At 32.1% G+C, this 24,807-nt stretch overlaps 2 protein-coding genes across 2 annotated transcripts in view; one reads left to right on the top strand and one right to left on the bottom strand.

Moving 5' to 3' along the window:
• Window positions 1–11,982, bottom strand: part of LOC106125714 (IQ calmodulin-binding domain containing protein igloo) — a 54,775-nt gene extending 42,793 nt beyond the window's left edge. Inside the window, exon 1 of the mRNA XM_013323013.1 lies at window positions 11,914–11,982. The gene's annotated coding sequence lies outside the window, so the exon portion shown is untranslated. The remainder of the gene's footprint in view (window positions 1–11,913) is intronic.
• Window positions 11,983–16,726: 4,744 nt separating this feature from the next.
• LOC106125706 (uncharacterized) lies at window positions 16,727–20,533 on the top strand. The gene is made up of 8 exons (XM_013323006.1): window positions 16,727–16,825; window positions 17,197–17,229; window positions 18,347–18,388; window positions 18,617–18,640; window positions 19,260–19,289; window positions 19,416–19,460; window positions 19,968–20,006; window positions 20,465–20,533. The coding sequence occupies exons 1-8, from the start codon at window positions 16,739–16,741 to the stop codon at window positions 20,516–20,518; spliced, it is 354 nt and encodes a 117-aa protein (XP_013178460.1). The 5' UTR covers window positions 16,727–16,738; the 3' UTR covers window positions 20,519–20,533.
• Window positions 20,534–24,807: the final 4,274 nt, after the last annotated feature.

The raw sequence follows: 24,807 nt of genomic DNA, 5'->3' as shown, positions 1-24,807 counted from the left end.
CTTATGACGTGTTAATTTTAAATATGTATAGTTTTAAATAAAAACTTACCAACGAATTAAGAATCTTCTCCTTTTTTTTAAAATGGAATTAAACATTAATTGTATACATGGTATTATTAAAATAATTTACTAACAATTTTTAAGACTTTGTAAGAAAATGGAGGTTAACAATTCGTCTGTATATTTTTATTTAGGACTTTATATTTTTGAAATTATTTTTCGCTTCTTAATTTTGCGTTAAGTCCTTATAAATTTGGAAAAGTTTTCGGCACTAAGAGCGTCTCGCCAAAAGTTTTAATACGAAATATCTTGCTTTCTAATGAGTACGGTGGAGCTTTTAAACGCAAGTTGTACTTTTTGCGTCGAAAAATGTTTTATAATTTTATATGAGTAATATAAATTCGACGGAGACTTAAATATTTTAATACCGTAGATTTCTAAAAAAAAACTGTATAAAACATATTGTTATAATTGTCATATTATGTCATTATCTATGCACATATAAATAAAATTGGAGTGTCTGTTTGTAAAATTGTAATAACCGTTTTTACATGTATATGTCTGTCTGTTTGTTCCGGCTTATCTCTGAAATGACTGAACCGATTTCAATGAGACTTTTATTGGCAAATAGCTGATGTAATAAGAAGTAATTTAAGTTTTTTTTTGGAAAAATTGTTATTATAGAATTATAAGAATATATTACGCGGACGAAGTCGCACAGCTAGTGTTTGATAATATAGAGATAATAGTATATTTTAAACGGCGATTATGGTCTCAGATACCCACGGTAACAACCCCAATGCTTCGTTAATTTATGCAACAAATGCACAACAAATGTGGCGTGGCTCGACGTTGACGTATTACGTGCGACAATCGATTACCGACGCTACAGATGGCGCTTTTGCAAGCGTCAGTCACACCCTACAGTGCCAACAATTGTGACTGATGTTTGTTATGTCGTATATCATGGGTTTTAGGGCATAGTAACTGTCGCCCGCGACTCCGTCCACGCGGAATTACAAATGTTCTACATCTGTTCAAAATTTCATCAAGATCCGTTAAGCCGTTTCGGAGATACCCTCAAACAAACATCCATACATCACATAAACTTTAGATATTATAATATTAGTAAGATAAATCGTGCAATATGATTTAAACAACTATCATAAGATTCAAACTTTATAGCAGTTCGTGCTTTTCTGTGTGTTAGGATGAAAGTATAAAATGTGCAATTTGGATTGTATGACTGGTCAAGCCTTCCTCCAATATTAGATTCTAACCTTCATTAATTACTGTTGAAGTCACATTTCATTTACTTAGAAAATACTAGACCCCGCGACTCCGTCTGCGCGGTATTAAAAAAACTTAAAAGTAGCCTATGTGTTCTTCCATACTATGTTCTACATCTATGCCAAATTTCAAACAAACATTTGCATTTATAATATTAGTATGATATTTTCAATGTAAAATTGTACCACACAAAAATCTAGATTTCGTAGTTTCAGTAACATTTTCAAATTTGTTTTTAATTTCAATGAACGAAAAAATAATGAAAAAACCATTTTACCGTTATGTTATCAAACAATATTTAATGTAACATACACTCCACAAACACATAAAATGGAGTGGAAGTCGCAAAATATTTACGACCGTCCAGGGTCACAAGTTAATAGTGCTCTTTGAATAATAATATTTACTTTTACTGCTATTTTAAGTGTTATAATGACCTCAAATCCTAAGTGTAAAGGTTCTCATTATGCACAGTCCACACACTTCCTTTATCAATCGTAAATATCTACTCATAAGGTTGTCAGATATAACTATTCTTTATGACAATTTCACTAGCAAAAGGGTTAACACACACTCGGCAACTTCTCACGGGATAATGATTTAAGCAATTTATATCATTCTACGAGTGGACGACACGAAGTCCGTGAGACGTCGAACAGGTGTAAACTTACTATCAACGCGACCGCCGCGTCGCAATCTTACTAACATTATAAATGCGAATGTATAGATGGATGGATTGATGTTTGTTAGAAGGTATCTCCGTAACAGCTGCATGGATCTTGATAACATTTGGCAAAGATGTAGAGCATAGTCTGGAAGAACACATAGGTTTCTAATTAAGTTTTTTTCCTAATTCTGCATGCACATAGTCGCGGTCGACAACAATATTGAAGCACAAATTCAAGAACAAGAACAACAAACTAATATACTTAGAAACTACATAATATATCACAAAGTCTAGCTCTTGACATTTATTGGAAGTAATCTAATCAATGGAATATCTCGTCCGAGGATCTCACTTTGTCCAATGGCCGTACACTCACATTTATTGCGAATGAACTCAACTAGATAGACAATTTTTATGACCTAAGAGAACAAACAATATAAAAACTTATATTAACAATCTTCATACTCAAAACAAAGAAAATATTATTACAAATGAATAAAAAAATGACCGATAATATACAGAAATGTTGATAGAATACTAGCTGTTACTAGCCGTCGCCAGCGACTACGTCTGCGGAATTAAAATGGAAAATAATTACTAACATATATGTTCATCCAGACTATGTTCTACATGCCTTTCACCGAGTTCTATGCAGTAGTTCCGAAAATACCTTTATACAAACATCCATCTAAGCATGCGCATTTATAATATTAGTAAGATTGCGCGGGAAATAAAGTAATACTTATATCTACAATTTTTGTTGTTAAAAGACTTTTATTCTGTTAGATTAAATAAAGAAAAGAATGTCTTTTATTGTCAAAAAAGGGTCTTGGCAGACAGACGGACGGACAATAAAGTGATACTATAAGGACTCAGTGTTTTCCTTTGAGTTACGGAACCCTAAAAATTAATATAGTACTCTTTTATTATAATTTCTGATAATTACAATTGAATAAAAAATAAACAAAGAAATGTGAATTGCCAGAACGTTGCTAGATAGAAGTTCTAGTTCCATTTATTATGTTTTGATGAGAAATATCAATAGATTTTCTACAAATAGAAAGCAATCTGTTGCTATTCAAGCTCGTGTTTCAAGCATATATTAATTAATATGTATCGGTTTCAAAGCATTATTTAAAGCTAGTGTATTATCGGAATACCTGTGGTTCCCAAACTTATTTTATCTATTGCCCACTTTGAGAATAAATATTTTTTTTAGAGCCCCCATATTTTCACATATTTAAAAACCACTATAACTTCAAATTAAATTAATTAATTATTGTGACCTATACATGTATATTAACGGAGAATTCTAAACGAAACTTTTACAATAACCCGCAACTTGAGACCTGCAGCGCCCACAAGGGGGCGTTATCGCCCACTTTGGGAAAGACTGGTCTAGACCATCATATCATGAAAAACATGTTATTAATATTATAAATTAGAAACTTTGGATGTATGGACAGATGGATGTTTGTTAGATGGTATCTCCAGGACAGTTCAACGGATCTAGATTAAATTTTACATAGATGTAGAACACTCTGGAAGAAAACATAGACTACTTGTTACCTTTATTTTTATTTCCACACAGATGGAGTCGCGGGCCTAGTACTATGTGTGTAATATGTTTCGTAGTATACATTAAGAATTTCAAGTTTAAAAAATACCTTTAGTATAATTGTGCCAACCTCTTTATGAGATTTTTTCCAAAGACATTAAATGTGAATATAGAGGAGTACATCGATTAGGGTCAGTCTAGAAAGAGATGGACTGCGTGAAAGGTGATATAATCAAGATAAGAGTGACAGAAATAAATGTAATATTAATCTGGTGACCGAAAACTTGTGCGTCAACCCTATATAATAATATACCCATGAAAAATATTATTTTACAGTTAATTTATAAAAATAGACATGTGAATAAAACCTTTTAACGAATATAAAATCTATTAGAATGTATCGAGTCGTGTATTATCGAATAAAGAAATAATGGTCTCGTGAGCGCTGTTCCGTAACACTGCTTCTGCTGTGTTCAAATAATGCTTGTTGTCAGTTTTATTGTATACTAGCTATCGCCCGCGACTGCGTCCGTACAGAACAAAAAAAAACTTAAAAAATTGCCTATTTGTGTAGACTATTTTCTACATTTATGTCACAAATTTAGCGCGATTTATTCAGCCGTTTATATGTTAAAAAGAGAAGGGTTGTTTTTCTCTTCTTTTAAACCTACCCTAGATTTCCACGAATATTTCAAGACCAAGATAAGATAAATCCGTTCAGCCGTTCTCGAGTTTTAGCGAGACTAACGAACAGCAATTGATTTTTATATGTATAGACCAGATGTCGACCGTGACTGCGTACTCACAGAATTAAAAAAAATTAATAAGTACCGTACATGTTCTTCCAGACTACGTTTTATATGTCAAATTGCAGCGAGATCGATACAGCCGTTCTGTAGATATCTTCAAACAAACATCACTCCACTAACTATAATAAATTGTATTTACCAAAATATAACTTTTAATATTATTTAAAAAAATGTGTTCGGATTAATAAAATTTGACTTAAAAAAAACGGAATACCTCTTTGTATGTTGTCCTAATTTTCATCCCTAAATTTTTACCCTCGTATAATCTTCATCCCCTCCGTATATTCCGAGTTCCGATGTACAAACGCACCCTCGTCACCAATAATTAAGCATTTTGCTTTATAATGCATCTCTTTACGACACTACACAATAGCCCGCGACTCCGTCTGCGCGAAATTAAAAAAAAAACAATTAGTAGCCTATGTGTTCTTCCAGATTTTCTACATTTATGCCAAATTTTAGCGAGTTCCGTTTAGCCGTTCTGGAGAACCTTTTAACATACATGCATCCATCCATATAAACATTCGTATAATAAGTACAAAAGTAAAGTACAAAAATGTAGTAATAATAATAATATTAGATTAGATTAGATTAGAAGAAGAAGAAGAAGAAGAAGTGAGGAAATAAGTGAACGTAAAAGAAAACATTTTTTTCTACAGTTATATAATAAAGAGGAAAAATTTCATTGTTTAATAACATAGTAACCAAATTATGCGTTTCTACTGCAGTAATACATGTGGGAAAACAACGTTTTTACAAAGAAAATAAACGGGATAATAATATCTTGGGATACAGATGTTTCGGCAATGAAAACTCAAATAATACAAGTCCATTTGTTTTCGTCAATAAAAACAGGAAGAGAGTTGAAGTATAGCAGAAAATCACCATATAACGCTCATTTATTGCAAACACAATTTCGCTGTCTGTGGTCGATAAACAGTCAAGGTTAGAAACAGCTGTTGTATACTACCACAAGTCACGCATGCGAACTTAAATATATTTCAATGTTCATACTAAATCATTTTCAAAGCGTGCAAACTTTTAAACCAACAAAAAATGGCCGTCGCTAAATGCCTCAAATATAGAACAACTAGCAACTTAAGAAGCCTATGTGTTCTTCCAGAATGTTCTATATCTGTGCTAAATTTCATCGAGACCAATTGAACCGTTCTAATAGTACGCATCCATTGGGCCGCGCCGGACGCACTGCACGCACAGATTAAATACTTTTCGTTTTGCGCGTCCGGAGTTGGCAAATGGACGCGTACCTTTACATTCTACAATCCTGTTTCTGTAGCTTTATAAATGTATACATATTAATGCAGCCGACTGTACATTGTCTAACCACTGTACCACAGAGTTTACTCTTCAATTATACAAAATAATTACAATAATTAATTCCGGACACGTAAATTTGTCGCTACATTAATATTTCCCGTGAAATGATAATAAGACCAGAAATTTATGCAGTACGGTTAATTAAATAGTACATAGATACAGTTTCAATAGTAGGCTAATTTAGTGGCTCAAATAACCGTCCTTTTCTAGCCTAAAAATCAAGAATATCCTAGAATGGATTTAAGAATTACAAAATGAAGATGTCCGAATTATGGACCCGTGGTGGAGAAATTAAGCAGTCAAAGATAAAAGTCAAAGATCGACGAATCTTACTAAGATTATAAATGCGAAAGTTTAGATGAATGTATGGATGTTTGTAATAAGGTATCTCCAGAACGACTGCATGGATCTCGCTTAAATTTGACATATATATATATATATATATATATAAAATAGCATAGTCTAGAGGAACACTTAGGCTATTAGGTATTTTATAATTCCGCGTGGACAGAGTCGCAGACGACAGCTAGTAAAGAAAAAAAGTAAATTATGTTGCAATATTGAAACAATGATACATCCCTGCCTCATCCCTTTCCTGGTACAAGGCATCCCCTTTGTTTTTTTTTCTATTGACAGATTGCCTCTTATTCTACCAGGAAATTACTAGATATATTGTTGAGTCATTGTAAATAATTGCAAGGATAGGGATGACTAAAACTTATCTATACTAGCAATTGAACGCGACTTCGTTTGCATTAAAAATAAATTTTAGTAATTGGTATAGTCTACGAAGTCTGAAGATAGTGTAGCTTCCCAACAGTAAAAGAATTCTTCAAATCGGTTCAGTAGTTTCGGTGCCTATTTAATCCACACAAACAAACAATCAAAACTTTCCTCCTTTTTATATTACTGTAGAAAAATGTTTTCTTTTACGTTCACTTATTTCCTCACTCACAGTCCCATAATGTTTATAAGATAGCAATAAGTGGACATGTAGTGTAAAGAATATACATTAAGTACTAGATAATAAAGTATTAAATTAGTAATTGTGACCGTTAAAGTCCTAGACTATTAGTCTATGTTTAGTCCTTTCTCACTAATATAAATCTCTTTTATCATCTAGTAACCTATTATCTTCATTTGAACTCTTACCAAGCTTAAACGAATAGCAGGTGTAAAAGTAATTGATTTAAAATAAAAACGACCCAGTCCCGGGAGTAAAGCGAATCGATTGAAATTATATTAAAAAAAAAACATTTAGGCTACAGGTTTTAATATGACGAATATATATTCGTAAAATACAACTCTCCTGTTATTTGAAAATAGATTCATAAAATCTATTAAACAAACCTTTGTATAATATATAAACAAAAGTGTTAACAGACAACTAAATTATATGCTTTCAATTTGAATATTTTCTATTATTAGTTTCTTATGTCTATAAATAAAATCTTTTATGATGCCAGGATATATAGTCATGTTGTCCTATAATCTTAAACTTATTGACTAGATTCTAGACGATATTGCCTACTTAAAAATGTACTAATCTGATATTAATGCTAATTTTTTATATAACTACATAATAAATATGATATATATAGATTTTAAAAATATGATATCAACAGGTCACATATGTTAAGTTACATTTTAAGTTGAATACTTACGTTGAACTTGAATTAAATAAGTTTTAAATCCACACACTAATACCACAAAGCACAATTTTATAATAAAACACAGTAATTTAGAAATTTCTATAAGTAATAACACAACCACCCCGTACCGCAGCCAGGAGGCAACTAAATGGCTGGTAGAAACAAAGGACTAGTCTGGATAACGTTATGTAGAAAATTAAAAACTATAATTTATAAAACAATGTACTCCGTATTTCAGCCAGTTTTTTTTATAATAAGAAAAAAAACTCGCTGAAAATTTTTAGTTTTGTTTACTTGTATACTTTTTATGTTTTTTTTTGTATTTGTGATTTAGGACCAGTATTTATGTGACCAGTGAAAGAAAAAAAATCTTTCTTAAATGTTATTCATAATATAAATGCGAAATTTTCGAATGTATGGATGTTTGTTAGAAGGTATCTCCAGAACGGCTGAACAGATCTCGCTGAAATTTGGCATAGATGTAGAACATAGTCTGGAAAAACACATAGGCTACTCTCCGTCCCAATTAAAAAAAAAAACCTAATTAGCAACCTACATCTATGCCAAATTTAGTCGAAATTTGTTAAGCTATCCTAGAGATAGCTTCTAAAAACCATCCTTACATCTAAACATTCGCATTTATAATATTAGTAAGAAAAGCATAGAGCATAGTCATTTTCATTGTAATTAAGGAGGATTAAGCCACAGCCTTCGTCCGGGTCCAATCTGCTAATGAGGTCTCTTGTATTTCCCATTTCCCTTACATTGTGCGGTTAGCCGGGCCATTTCAACTTACAAAACATTTAGAGAAAACATGTTAACATAATTGAGGATATTCCTGCTTATTTTTCATTTATATTTTATTTCTTTTTACCGCATAACCTTAATTGTCTGATTTTATTTGACTAATACCGGTTTCCTGTGAGTTCGCTCAGAATTAAAAACATGATTAGTAGTCTATGTGTTCTTCCAGACTATGTTCTATATATATGACAAATTTCATCGAAATACATCCATCTAGACATTCACATTTATAATATAAGTAAGATGTATTTCTTTTTTTTTATAATCTGTCTTAAATTATCAAGACCAGGACTATATAATGTTAATATTTTAAAATAAAAAATCTCTACGAAAAAACTCTTTGAGTCTACAATTTCGGTTTTCGTAATGTTATGACTAACTAGCTGTTAAAAAGATGAAAACTCTCCGATGTATTACTCGGGACAGACATCTTTACTCAAAATAGTCTCGTTCATTATATTTCAGACATAGCAATAGTAAGAATTGTCGTGTTTTACTATAAAATCGATAAATCATTAAATTAATTTATGCAAGGGTTGGGTTTAATAAAATTCAATTTGAAGTCCAAAATGTTAGACGTAACCGCAGGCTTTAGAGTACCCATATTAATGAGATCCCTTGCTATTGGCATACCATTTTACTTTAAATCAATATATATCTTACTAATATTATAAATGCGAATGTTTAGATGGATGGATGATTTTTAGAAGGTATCTCTAGAACATCTCCATGGATCTCGCTGATATTTACCATAGATGTAAAAAGTAAAATAGCCTATAAGAACACATAGGTTACTTCTTTTTTCATCCCGCTCAGACGGAGTTGAGGGCGACAGCTAGTTTCCACATTTTTATATCTAACTATTATAATATTACAAAGGCAAATGTTTTGATGGATGGTTGGATGTTTGTTTGAATGTATCTCGGGAACGGCTCAACGGCTCTTGATGAAATTTTGCACAGATGTACATAGAACATGGACTGAAAAAACTTATTAATTTTGATTCGTAATTCGGCGCAGACGGTGTCGCGGGCGATAGATAGTTTCCATATTATATTATAAATTACAATATTTGCTATCATACTTTGAGTTTGGAAAGTCTAAAACATTCACATCAGATGTATCGCAGTTATTTTTTAAAGAAAGGAACTTTTTTATATGTTTTTTTGACTAGTACGAAATTACGGTTACTAATTCTAATTCGTTATTGGTTATAAAATTGCAGATAGAAAATAATATCAACCGTAGTAACGTTTATGAATAAAAAAGATATAAAGACACAAATAAAACATTTAAGTATTCAAAGGGGACTTATTTTTAATACCGAATAATCCAGTCTTTCATTGTTAAACTTCGAGAAAAGTTTTGAAAAAGGTTACTTTCCGTTCGCTTCAAATGATTCAAAGGTAAAAGGTACGCTCGCATCATAGAATTTTCAAATTGGCCACTTTTTCTCCGTTGATTTCTGACCAAATCTCTGTATAAAACATATCGTCATCCCTGTCATTATCTTTGATAAAACAGAGATAACAATATATTACAATATAAACAGATTTTGGTCTTAGAAACCCACGATAAGTATTATATTATAGCAAAATTTACAGGAAAAAAAATTCTATTTAGAAGATTTTTATTTTTATGAACATTTTGAATATGAAAAAAATTGAAATATAAGGATGGGTGAGTAATTTGTTCCCTACTTAATTTTTAATTAAAAAAAAGTAAAAAATTAAGCAAAGTTTTCCCCAAAAACTTTTATTATCTGTAACTTAATTGCCGAAGTTAAAAATTGAACCATTTCTCAAATAATGTCCGTAATTAGTTTGGTGTTAGTCGACGCTTTAAAATGAAAAATGGCTGATTAATTTTTTCTTAGGTAATAATAATAAGAAAATTCGTGCATATTATATTTTTAGGATATAAAAGTAAATGCCTATACGTCCTTCCAGACTATGTTCTGCATATGCTAAATTTTCAGCGAGATCGATACTGCCGTTCTAAAGATACCTTCAAACAAACAACCATCCATCCATCTAAACAGTCACATTTATAATATTAGTAAAAAGTTAAGTAAAACTTTCCAAAGGTATTTTTTAACAAAATTGTTTTAATTCGAGTTAAGAGAAATTATATTTAAGTACGAATTACTAATAAAATGATGAAATATGAATAATATTTTTCGATCTTACCGATAGAAAAAGTTTATGTTTAAGTTGATTATCGATCACGAATAAAATTACATTTTCTAAAAATGATTCCTAGCTAGATCGATTTATCACCCCCGAAACCACCTATATACTAAATTTTATGAAAATCGTTGTAGCCGATTCCGTGATTCCTGATGACAAGAATTGCTCATTTAAAGACATAAGATTTTCTATTTACTATATAACTAAAAGGTCTTCAAGTAAATAAATAGATATTTTGCCCAAATGAAATTAATTATTTTCACGTAGCTGTGACCAAAATAGGCACGAAAGATCTTGACAGAGGGCGCTAGGGTCGCTCCGGCGACATCATGTCTGCCAATGAAATTTTTCACACTCGGTCGTAATGCTAGTTTCACACGTGGACAGAATAGCGAGGCAGAGCAGATACAGTACCGCTATGGAACGCACACTTTTTGTTAATACAGTATCGTCTTGGCTTACAGCTTTGTCTTACTGTGCTGAACTCATTTAAAAATATTTTTTATATTTTTACCATTTTTTATAATAATGTAAATTATATGTTTTTTTTAACTTCTATTATATAAAAATAGCTAATTAACGTAAACATAATATTGCACTTCAATAACTCTGTAGAGGAAGATATGAATTTAGCAAAGCTCTTTTGGACAACAATTGAAGGTACAAATAAAAAATATCACTAATCTTATATATCTTATCTTATATCTTTAAATGAGCAATTCTTGTATAATTGGAATCTCGGAATCGGCTCCAACGATTTTCATAAAATTTGGTATATAGGGGGTTTCGGGGGCGATAAATCGATCTAACTAGGAATCATTTTTAGAAAATGCAATTTTATTCGTGTTTTATCGATAATCAACTTAAACACGAACTTAACTTTTTCTATCGGTAAGATCGAAAAATATTATTCATATTTCATCATTTTATTAGTAATTCGTACTTATATATAATTTTCAAAAAAAAAATCAAAATCAACATCGTTCTCTTTGATCCGTTATAAAAAAATTGTCATCGATCTTGTAACGTAATAAAAAATCAACCCTTCTTAACAATGTAATAAAAAACATTTCAATAATACATTTGTTATAGAGTAAATTAGATTTAAAGTCTAAAACATGTGAAAATAAATTTATTCAGGATCTAAGGAAATCCGTGTAAATTGCTTTCAAGCTTAACTTAAAAGCTCTATATTTTATACGTGAACGCGAGCTTAATGCACGTTTTCTAACATTTATTGTTTTTAAATTTATATTTATATATAAATATATACTGTATTCTCAATTTTATTTAATGGTATTTATATTTTTAATAATTATTATATTTAATTTTTAATAATTCGCTTTTGTGTCAACATTTTAATGGAATTACTTATCATATTTTATTTATTGTCATTTGTTTTAAGAAATTAATTTTTAACATGGCTATTAAATCTAATTATAATATTACATTGTATTTATGCTATGAAAAATTTCTTTGTCATATTTTTATTTAATGTACAATTTTCAATATGATTACATTCCATTAATTATTATTCTAAAAACAATAAATACATTAAAACACATTGATACGACAGTAAAACAATTAATAAAATTTATATACTTACAATTAATGTATATGTTGAAAATAATCCAAAAATCGTTCACAAAACACCAATGTTATACTAAAACACACATACGACCAACCTCGACAATTCCTGGGAACGTACTGTCTGGGATGTCGGGATCGAATCCCACCCCCGTAGCCCGGCTGAGGACCTCACGAGGGAAGATTAAAAATAAATAGCTGCCAATCGAAATCTATTGTTAACAGTTCTATATTTAAAAGTTTTATTTACAGATTTTTATTGTTTCTTTTATAGTCTTTTATTATTTTTTACACATCTGAAAACGTAACAGATTTTTTCTTCACTTAAGCACGTGACTCAGTCGTTTAATACTTAATAAAAGAGTTCCCTTAGTGTAGATTTACAAAGAGGAATCAGCTGAGGCACTGCTTAAATTATTATTAATAGTCTAATAGTATTAGGAAGTAAATTATTATTTATTTATTTGTTTTCCTTATCAAGAGAATTATTTGAATATCTCTACAATATAGTAGTTGTCTGGGACTTCTTCTGCGCGGAATTATAAAAATTACTAATTAATCTAGCCTATGTCACTAAGGGATAGTGTAGCTTCCCAACAGTGAAACAATTTTTTAAATAGGTTCAGTAGTTTAGGAGCCTATTCAATATAAAAAACCAAATCTTTCCTCTTTATAATATTAATTTAAACATACTCGTTCTATCTATATTAGGATCAATAATACTGTGCCCTCTAGTGTTTGCAATATAATGTCAAATAGAACATTTTCATAAAGGCCTTTGACCTAGAATAAAATCTATATGTCAGACAAAAGTTGCATTACATATTGCGGGTTCATTGGCACCATTTGGCAGGCATTGTCGCCAGAAAAAGAGATCCTATATTCATACTAATAATGTTCAAGGCTTTGTCTTGCCAACTATTTCAGTCGTTCTTCACTATTTTATGCACAAAGACCCATCAAATAATCTAATATTATAAATGCGAATGTTTAGATAGAAGGATGGATGGATGTTTGAAGTTATCTCCGGAACAGATGCATAGATCCTAGTCTTTAAGTTTAGTCACAATGGAATTGACATTTAGTATCAGTAAAATATCTTATTCTTAACAGTCTGGAAAACTTAATGATATGTAAATTTTAATGTAATTCAATTTAACGTACACCATAGCCTACAAGAATTCCTGTCAAACACAAGTTCTCTCGTCAATTTAATCCTCTCCAATTTCCCCGTAGAATTTCAACCGAGCTACGTCCATTAAAAAATCCTCCGAGTTCTTTGAACTTTAAGTGACAGGACCTGTTAAATGCGCTTATTCCCTCTGTCAAAAACGGACAATAAGTTATTTAATTTTGCCCGTGTGCTCGTTTTGTGTATGTAAATTTTTTTGTCATGAGAAGTAGCAGAATTTGTTTAGTACAACGTCATTGCCTAGTCCGTTTCTCTGTAGTCAATGATGAAAAAACCTCCGAGCTAGACGGTTGGTGCAACTGACAGCATTCATTTGAAAATGTCCTTCCCTCAAATCTTTACGTATTTGAAGAGTTAATTGATTACTTTTAATAAAAAAGGCCCATATTTCTTTACTACTGTTATTAATATTTAAATCAATTTCACTTATACTCTAAATGCGAATGTATGGATAGAAGGATGGATGGATGTTTGTCTGAAGGTATTTGGAAAACGGCTGTATAGATCTCGCTGAAATTTGGCGTACATATAGAACATAGTCTAGAAGATAACATAGGCTACTAATTAAGTTTTTTTAAAACCGTGCGGACGGAGTCGCGATCGTCACCTACATATAGAAAAACAATATTAGTGGAAAAAATTGTCTTTAAAATGTAAAAAAATGCCTTATGCAAAAAAACTTTGCAACTTATATACGATTATTCTAGTTACTATGTACATAATATATGTAGTGGTAAGAACATAGCAGGAGTAATATTTTTACACAGACAAATAACATGATGGTGGATGCCCCGAGAGAACACGCGCTGGCGACACAGCGTCTGCGAATCTCACAGAGCATTGAAGTGTTTTGTACGTTATATATCTGTATGATTATATTTAATAGAAAAGTTATATTAAATAGATGTGTTAGTAATTTTATATTATTACTAGCTGTCTCCCGCAACTACGTCCGCACGGAAATAAAAAAAAAACTTAATTAGTAGCCTATGTGTTCTTCCAGACTATATTCTGTCTCTATGCCAAATTACATCATCCGTTTAACCGTTAGATAACTTTAAACATCCATACAAACATTCACAATAACCCAACTTATAACAATAACATCATTTTTGGTGGCAGTAAGCTGCTTTTCGTCTTATGTCTCACAAAACGCTTTGTACATTTTGTTACATGAAAGAGACAGAAGATACAGCATACAGTTAAAGAAAAGAGATAAAATATTTCTTAGAAAGTATTAAACAAATGTTTGGAATAAAGTCGGGAGCGTCGGTGGCTCAGGGGTCAAGCACTTGACTTGCAATCTGCAGGTCTCAAGTTCGAATCCCACCATGTACCAATGTGTTTTTCTATTTCCGATTTTCATATGTATACATTTATCTGACGTTCATACGGTGAAGGAAAACATCGTGATGCAACCTGCACATATCTGAGAAGAAATTCAAAGATATGTGTGAAGTCAACCAACCCGCACTTTGCCAGCGTGGTTGACTATGGCCTAATCACCCTTAACCTAGGGTAGGCTCCGAGCCCCTCGGTGGGGACGTATAGTGAGCTGATGATGATGATTGGAATAAAGTGATCAGCTTTATCGTCAATCAATCTTAACTCCGAGATTATTTGTGACGTCAAACTAAACTGTTTAGCGATTAATTATTCTGTGTGAAGTTGGTCTGTGCGATCGGCGGGGAGCGTTGCTAAGCAACCACCGATCGTTGCCGACTCGACCTCTCGCCGATTTCACATCGCCTATTCTATTTTTTGAATTTTAAATCAAACCTCCTTTACATTCAAACGCCTTTTATTTAAATATCCAACTGTCGACAATTGAATATCACATTTTTATACAAAGATATTATTTCTCATTGGTTTTTGTTCTGGATAATTTTTTTTTATTAAAAATAATAGTAGATTTTTTGTAAATTTACTAATATTTCTTTTACCATTCCAACTAAGCTCTAGGCTTGTGCTAGGATATGGTTTACGATAATAGTCGAATCGCGGGATTCGAACCCCCGACCTCGTGATCGAAAATCTATACCCTTAACCATTAGGCTATTGATGCTTTAATAATAATTTAATTTAAATTGAGTTAATAACTTAGCTTTTTTATAGTATAAAATAATCTACGGACAAATTATTATAGTATAGCAATTTAGCAACATCATACGATACAATCTTACTAATATTATAAATGCGAATGTTTAGATGGATGTTTGTTAGAAGGTATCTCTACGGATTATTAGATATCGTTGAAATTTGGCATACATATAGAACATAGTCTGGAAGAATACTAATCAAGTTTTTTTTAATTCCGCGCGGACAAAGACACGGGCAACAGCTACATATATTTAAGCAGGTAATTTTAAATGATGGTAAGATTTTAATATAACAATATTTTAATTCTGACATTGATAGAAATGTGTATGAATAAATAAAACTGTAGCACTAATCTAGAAGTCAATCGAAAAAACGTTCATATTTTTTTCAAGTGCTATCTGAAAACGGCAGCACTAGTTTCAAAAGCCATTGAACAATTTCAATTGAAACATTTTAAAGTTTCCAAGTTTTATTTACGTACAATGAGTATGTCTATGTAAATTTCCACTGGATAATTTATATACATATACATAAAATTGTTGTGTCTGTTTGTAATAATCGATTTTTACAACATGTAAACAGACAGATAAAATTTAAAATTTTGTTAGAATTCGCTCTGTCTGTTCCGGCAAATCTCTAAAATAGCTGGATCGATTTTGACGGGACTCTAATTGGCAGGTAGATGATGATATACGGGGGAGTCCATCACCGTTCGCACTCGTCCGCAGACGGAGCCGCGGACGAGTGCGAAAGCGTGCCCGTGACCCCTTCCCGATGCGTTGGAGGAACAGAGAGGTTTAATGGGTATGCCTCCGATATAGAGGAGAATTCCACATAACTACCACGTCTCCCTCGGGGTGCGGAGTATACATAAAGCATTCCTCTCTGGGAAAAATGGTAGATGATGATATTCATGTAATAAGGAGCAACTAGGGCTACGTTTATTTTAGAAAAATAAAGTTATGTTGCAATGTCCAAGTACTGTCCAGTACTGCGAGGCACAAAGACAGTATTTCACGCGGACGAAATCGCGGGTACAGCGGAAATAAATAATTATTTGTCTAATTATGGATAGAACTAATATGGATAGCTTCAACACTTGGGAAAGAATAAAATATGGATGGATTGTGTGAAAAAAGATATGCGTAAGAAAGGAAGTGACTGCCAATCCGCTAATAATAACGAAGTAACGGCCCGAGCCGAGGTTCCTGAGGGAGATCTCAAGAAACTAAGTTCTAAGTGCCATCTGCGCTCGGCCACCTCAAGCCCAGTGAAGCTGTAAATACCTCTTCAACGCAAGCAATGGTAATTCAGTCACAATTTTTTTTTTTAATTATTCAATTGTAATTAAACTATTAACTACGCGTCAATGTATATCCGTAACTAATTAACTATCCAAATTGAAATTTCATACCAATTTTAAATCAATTAAAAATCGAAATAATTAGAAGGCATTTGAATAATATTCGATTACACACTTGATTGCTTAGTTATGTTATCATTAATGACAATTATCCATGCTTTAAGTAACAGACTTTATAATGAGAGAGATATGTTTGTTGGCATCGTAGTCTCAAACAAAAAGATGAAGAGTCTGTTTTTATTTGGTCTTTGCATAGCTGTTGTAGTATCAACACCGGTGAGAATCTATTTATTATTAAAATTATAATATTAAACTAACTGTAATACATCCGTATAGTATGAAAAATAACTTAGTAGCCTATGTGTTCTTTCTCACTCTTGGCACTTTCTAACTGAATGGCGAATTTCAGTGAAATCAGAATAATAGTTCTGGAGATAGCTTCTAACAAACATCCATCTATACATTTAAATATCTAAACAATATTAGTACAATTGAAAATGTCAAATGACCAAGTTATATCTTTGCCTAAAACATAGTTTCATCCCTGTCATTATCTTTATCAAAATAAAGATAACAATATGTTTTAGACAAGGATTTCGATCTCCGAAAAGCAGCGAAGTTTTTATGATTTTGTTTTTATTTTCCAGATCAATGATAATGACGACGATCATGATAATCAGGTTTGTGGAATATTTATCATTATATCACAAATGCTTAGTTAATTTCTGGAATTTCTATAATGATGCCTTAATTATATATCTGTACTGTATCATCAGCTTCTATACGTCCCCCCCACTGTGGAGCTCGGAGCCTAAACTAAGTTAGGAGTGACTTACTAATATATTATACTTATTGTTCAAAATCTGTAGAGTTTTCAATAAAAATAAATATATAAAAATTAATTTAACAAAAAGATAAAAGATAAATAAAAGAATTAAGCGGGAAATATTTATTGATTAATAATTTTAAAAGATATATATTAAGGTGGAAAGGAGAATATCATAATGATGCCTTTATATTTTAATTGTAGAATAAATAAAACAAAAGTTAACTTTTGTTCATTTTCGTTTAATAAAAAGGGGCCTTTGAAATACGACAAACCTAAGCAAATTAGGAAACGGCAGCCATTAAAAGTTAAAAGAGAAAATTGGAAGCCCTCGAGGATCTTTGAAGATTTTTATGTCAGCGACAAATTTTTACCCGAAACGAATTAATTTAGACGATAATTCCCCTGAGTAACGATAAAAAATTAATGATGAAAATTAGATTATCATTATTTCATGATTGAGAAGTCATTACGCACGTTGTACGCCACGTCAGCCATCGGTGGCTGACACTAGATTTGTAAGCTTACTCTAGTCTTTACACTGAACTTTTAACAGTGGTAGAGCCCGCTTTAACATCTTCGCACGAATTGGCCCGGCTCACCCGGTGAAATACCACGACCACACAGAAGACAGGCGTGAAGTGGAAGCAATTCCGCGAGCAGTCTGATGAGTTTGCCTCCCGGAGGCCTAATTTAGTCCTCTTTCCTTTCCCACCCTTTTTCTCATAAGGAAGGGATGGGAAGTGGAAGTGAACTTTCCGGATGAGAGGATGCATGGAAGAGGAGAATATTCTCTTTCTGTGCATCCTCCCCTCCGTCGATTAAAGGTAAGCAACGCGTATGCAATTGCGTATGGGCAACGGTCACTTCGCTATTTCAGCGATTTCAGGTGGCCGCTCGCTCGTTTGCCACTTTATGATATAAAAAAAAAAACTTTTATATGATTTATGATAAAAAAAAAAATCTTCCAGCACAATCAAAATCGTAGAAGATTACAAACATTAAGTTTAAAGGTAAGTGACATATTAAATTTATGAAAAAAAAAACATTTGATTTATAACAAAAACAAACAGAAAGAACAGCAAAAAGAATGGAATTTTCGTTATGAGCAACATAAATATCATATTGGAGAAATACGATTATTTTATATTACTCACAGACACTCCAATGAGAAACACTAATAAATTACTTAAGTATACTTTAACATACTCTAAGTGGCAATATTTAATTATTAATTACAGTTGGTCGATGAAAATGACGGTCAGGTAAGCGTACAAAGAATAGACAATTTTTCAAACTAATCTTCTCCCTTTTTCGTGTCATAGACAATTAGTAATAAAACATAGTAAATAATAATGAAACTAAAAAAGCCTTTATTATAATATGCAAAGATTTCTGATAACAAATCACTAATAATCCATGTAAAAATAAAAAATAAACTAGCTGTCGCCCGTGACTCCGTCCGCGGGGATATATAAAAAAACTGAATATAAAGATAAGTTAAAAAAAAAAATAATAAATTGGATCCTATGTCCGTCTCCTGACTTTAAGCTACCTCCTCACCAATATTCAGTCATATCGGTAAAGCCGTTCTTGAGTTATAAATAGTGTAACTAACACGACTTTCTTTTATATAATATATAAGAAGATTATAAATGCGAATGTTAAGATTGTTGTTTGTTTGAAGTTATCTCCAGAATGGATGTAGAACATAATCTGAAAGGACACATAGCCTACTTATTGAGTTTTTTTTTAATTCCGCGCGGACGGAGTCGTGGGCGAACGCTAGTCCAATATGTAATAACTATTACTAATTTTGTTTCTGTTAACCCTATTTTAATACATTGTAAGAATTTGATAAATATTATACATCTTGTATTACAGAGGAATAATGTAGATCGAGATGACGATGATGTAAGTAAATAATATCTCAAATTCGAGAAATATTTAACCGTAGGTTTCCACTACAGATAAACATATACAAAGAAAAATATTATCATCTTTCAAATGTTTTCTTTTTATATTATATCGTTTCCACAGAACAACGACGATCGTCGCAACAACGATGACTTTGGAGCTTTGAGGGTAATTAAACATGACATTTTAAGAATTTTTAAACTTTTTTAGGGTTCCGTACCCCGAAAGGAGTAAAAACGGAACCCAATTAGGATCACTTAGTTGCCCGTCCGTCGTCTTTAACTTTAATTAACTAAGGCATATCATAATAGACATATTATAAATGCGAAAGTTTGGATGGATGTTTATTATTACGTATCTCTAAAATGGCTTAAAGGATCTCGATGAAATTTGACACAGATGTAGAACATAGTCTGGAATAACGTAAAGGCTACTTACTAAGTTTTTTTAATCTCCATGCGGTCGAAGTCGCGGGAATTAGCTAGTCAGAGATAAATAAGGTAGATAAATGACAAATGCAACAAAACCCGACTACAACTCGAATTTGAAATTTCATTGTTTACCTACATATAGCAGCTAAGAGTGGTAAACGCTAACTCTTGTTTGTCCATCTCGGTGACGTCATGGTTGCAAGTCTCTTGTTATTGTGCACGAGTTGTTTTTCTTTTGTTTCAGGAATTGGTTAAAGAGTCATATGACGTAGATGGACCACAAGTACGCTTATTTAAATTTGTTTTTCGGTTTCCTATTTTTTTTTTACTTTTTCGATTACTATTTTTTATATCAAAAGGTGGCAAACGAGCGAGCGGCCACCTGAAATCGCTGAAAAAGCGAAGTGACTGCTGCCCATAGACATACGCAATTGCATATGCGTTGCCTACCTTTAATCGACGGAGGAGAGGATGCGCAGAAAGAAAATATCTTCCCTTTCCATGCATCCTCTCATCCGGAAAGTCAACTTCCACTTCCCATCCTTTCCTTATAAAGAAAAGGATGGGAAGGGAAAGAGGACTAAATTAGGCCTCCGGGACGCACACTCATCAGACGAAACGCGGAATTGCTTCCACTTCACGCCTGTCTTCTGTGTGGTCGTGGTATTTCACCGGGCGAGCCGGGCCGATTCGTGCGAAGATGTTAAAGCGGGCTCTACCACTGTAATTTTTTTTTTTTAGGTTACTCCTAAGAATACATATGCAAACGAGGCGAAGGTAAAATTAATATATTAGTTGCTCAATCAGTTTGTAGTTAGATTTCTTAATCGTATGTGATAAGACGGTGTACATAATTTTTATTTCATATTATTCCTTTTAGAACTCTCACCTAGATGTACTAGCTAAGGAATTGGAACGATTATCCGCGGTAAGTTACCTTATATATTCATCGTCGTTCAAAAGGTTAAAACAATGGTTAAGTAAACAGTGTCTTACACACTACATCATACTAATATTATAAATGCGAATATTTGGATGGATGGATGTTTCTTTGAAGGTCTCTCCAGAACGGCAGAACGGATCTCAATGAAATTTGGTATACACATAGAATATAGTCTGGAAGAACACATAGGCCACTATTTATCTTTTTTTTTACCGCGTATATGAGAGTCGCGGGCGACAGTTAGTTTTTCTATAAATGCTAGATTAATCGTGGGTTTTCGACACAAAAATCTCTATATAAAACATCATTGTCCCTGTCTTTTAACTTAGACAAAATAGAGATAAGAATATGTTTCAAACGACGATTTTGGTCTCATAAACCCGCAGTTAATCCATTAGTAAATATTGTATTGAACAATTTAACTCTGAACTTCGAAACTAATACAGCTCAACGATACTTCTAGTACAAAGTATATAATTCAATATAAAGTTGGAGTCAAGTTATCCAAGTCGTTCAAGTTAGACTACTGGATTCTAGCGATTGAACATTCTGTAACAATACTTAGATATTGAAGTATTTTAAGGATTACAAACTAAAGTTATATTAACACTAGAATTTACCCGCGAATTCGTCTGCGCGGAATTAAAAATAAACTTTAAGAAAATTAAAAAAAAAATAGCCTATAGCCTATAGTAAATTTATTCAAAACAGTGCGGTAGTTTTTGAGTCTATTCAATGTAAACTAACAAACCTTTCCTCTTTATAATCTTACGTATAAAATTCTCGTGTCACAATGTTTAGTTACACTTCTCCGAAACGGCTTGACCGATTTTTATGAAATTTTATATGCATATTCAGTAGGTCTGAGAAATGGCTACTATTTAATTTTTATTCCTTGGCGAACAGAGTTCCGGGCGTATTAGTATAGATTGTTAGTTGTTTCACGAAGTTTACGTTTTTTTTTCAGAAATATCAAGGCAAAGGAGTAAGTCTATCTATAATTGTTCTTTTCCTTTTTAAAACTCTAGACATTAGAAATTAAAAAAAAATTAAGTATATAGTAAAAGCTAGTTCGCGGGGTATTCGTTCCATAAATATACCGCGAATACAGAAACCGGGAATACGGAATGGTAATTTATATGGGATTATAGGGGATACGTTCCTAGGGGACAAAAAAATACATAAAAATTAATTTAATTGAATTATTTTAACATTTAATTCAATTATCTGAGAAGAAATTCAAAGATATGTGTCAACCAAACCGCACTTGGCCAGCGTGGTTGATTATGGCCTAGTCACCCTTGACTCAGGGTAGGCTCCCTTCGATGGGGACGTATAGTCTGCTGATGATGATGATGAGAATCATGCCATATTTTTATGCTATTAAAATATATTTTAAAATCTTCTTTCTTTTATTTTCAGGTTCTAAAAGTAGCATATGTAAGCATTAGGATTCTTTATCCGAATATTAAATTAATTTCTTTTAGACAATTAGCTATTATATAACAATCTTTATCTTTATATATATAATTCTTCTGTGAGTGTGTATGTCACTGAACTTCTCTCAAACGAATGGACCGATTTTGATGAAATTTTTTGTGTGTGTTCAAGGGGATCTGGGAATGGTTTAGATTTACAATTTTCATCAAATATTAACTTCATATTAATTTATTCAAATTAAAGACATGTAGACAGGACAACGTCTGTCGGGTCCGCTAGTAAATATATATATTTATTTACTCTTTTCAGAGTCCATCTAAAATTAGAAACGTGAGTTTTATTCATTCTTGTATTTAAACACATTTGCTACTTTTCATTGACGTTAATTTATTATTGTGTTTTATGTTTGTAGTTAAAGTATTATTTTTTGTTCAGGTCAACCCACGTGTCTACGATTTAGGAGTAAGTATCAATAGTAATTGCCCCAATTCGAAAGTTAAATTATGGAAACTAAAGATACAGGTCATATTTTTATGCAACGAAATTTGCTTTGTAAATTTTATAAGCAAAAAACAAAGTTTAAGACAATTTGGTTCATTTATTCTTTTCACTTTAAATGTAAAATAAGTTCATTAACAAGAATATAACTTAGATTTCACTTTCAGAGTCTTCATTTTAAATATGTAAGTAAATAAGACTTGGCATGTGCTACGAACGCTGTAGCATTTCGTAGAGGAGGGTACATGCTACGGTATGCTACAGCACTAGGCTACGTAGATGACTTGATAAGTTAATAATATAAGCGTTCTGGCGCCAGACTAAAGGAGTTTGTCGAAGGGGCACTACCGTGTACCTATATAATGCCGCATAATTTACGTATACAGCGTGTCCCGAAATTCAACAATAAAACTATAATGGTGTATAGCCAGATCGATAACTACACGGGGAAAAATACAAAAAAAAATCAACTTTTTTTGTTTAAAAGTTACATTACAGTTTTATCTTGGAATTTTGGGACACGCTGTACATTGAGATTAACACAGTTAATTCGAAATTCAAACTTAAAAACTCAACGACACATCAATGTAAAATTCATAAATAGAATTCTCTTCTAAGGGCATTCTTAAATAATATGCTATTTACAAAATCATTATTTGGTTAAACGAACAACATTCCAACAAAACAACGCTCGGAATGAAAACAATTACAATCTACTTTTAAATACGCGATTGAATCTGGTAATTATACAAATACAGCTTTATAGTCAGACTGACTTATCTGGCCCGGTGACGATGGTGTCAGAACATATTGAAAATATATTAAGACTTAGAAAATGTAACCCAAAAGAAGAAGATATGGCAAAATTTTCAAGAGACCGTAGCTCATTTTTGTACTAGATGTCGCCCGCGACTCCGTCCGTGCGGAATTATAAATACCTCAATTAGTAGCCTATGTGTTCTTTCAGACTATGTTCTACATCTATGCCTTCAGCGAGATCCACCCAGCCATTGCGGATATACTTTCAAACAAACATCCATCCATCTAAACATTAGCATTTATAATATTAGTAAGATTGACAAGGGGTATCAATGCATTGTACTTTAGTTTCTATATTTGTCTACCGTGCCAGATAAGTTGGTCGCACTATATTAGTACTAAGTTCAGATTAATCTAACAACATGGTTCTATACGTAATATTAGAGTTAACTGCTTATTGTTGATTTCTTAAATATTTTTTACAGCTTGCACCACAAGTTTCACCACTGGTAAGATTTTCAACTTCTATCAAATTTTTTAAATATTTTTCAATTAAGTTCATTGTAAATTTTTATATAAAGTTATTAAAAAAACAATATTTATGTTTACTTCTTAATTTTTAGCAACATTACCAGACACTTAATAATAAGGTTAATATAAAGTTTAATTTAAATAAATTAAGTTAGGAGTGTATAGGCCATAGTCAACCATGCCCAGTACTGGTTGGTTGAATTTCTTCTTACATATGTGCAGCATCACGATGTTTTCCTTCACCGTAACAACGTACAATGTACCTATGTAAATCGAATCGAAAAACACATTGGTACATTTTGGGAATTGAACCCATGACCTGTAGATTGCAAGTTAAGTGTTTAATTCCTAAGCCACCGACGCTCCAAACTTTCGCATTTATAATATTAGTAAAATAAGTAAGATTAGGATGTAAGATTAACTTCAATATTATATTACTTATTTCAGTTATTCCAACACCTTGGCGAGAGAGTAAGTTCTTCAATTTTTAATAGCTCAGTTACTTTTTCATGTCTACAGCTTTCTTCAAAAATTAACCCCTTGATAAAATTATAAAATCACGCTTTAGCTTGGTTACCGAAATTATAAATTCATGAATCAATGAATTTCTTAAAAACATAATCAAAATGTATGGATGGATTGTGTAAAAATAGATGTACGTATATTTTTAGACATTATTAGTTAGAATCCTTTGGCGCCAATGGCTCGCTTCCATTACAAAGTTAAGTGTCAGATTGATTAGTGAGGGGACATAAACGTCGACATTTTAATAAGGCTAGTGTTGTGATACACCGACACGTTGTCGGATTTCCTTCCTAACAGTATAAAGGGAATTAATTTAGATATGACAACTGATTGAGATGTATGAAAGAGTACTATTCTGCCGACCCTCAGTAGGGATAAGGTGATTTGT

This window comes from Papilio xuthus, unplaced genomic scaffold, assembly GCF_000836235.2.
Source record: "Papilio xuthus unplaced genomic scaffold, Pxut_1.1 DF825783.1, whole genome shotgun sequence".
NCBI classification, from domain to species: domain Eukaryota; kingdom Metazoa; phylum Arthropoda; class Insecta; order Lepidoptera; family Papilionidae; genus Papilio; species Papilio xuthus.
Note: the sequence above shows the minus strand (reverse complement) of the source record. Positions and strands in the feature narration are given on the sequence as shown.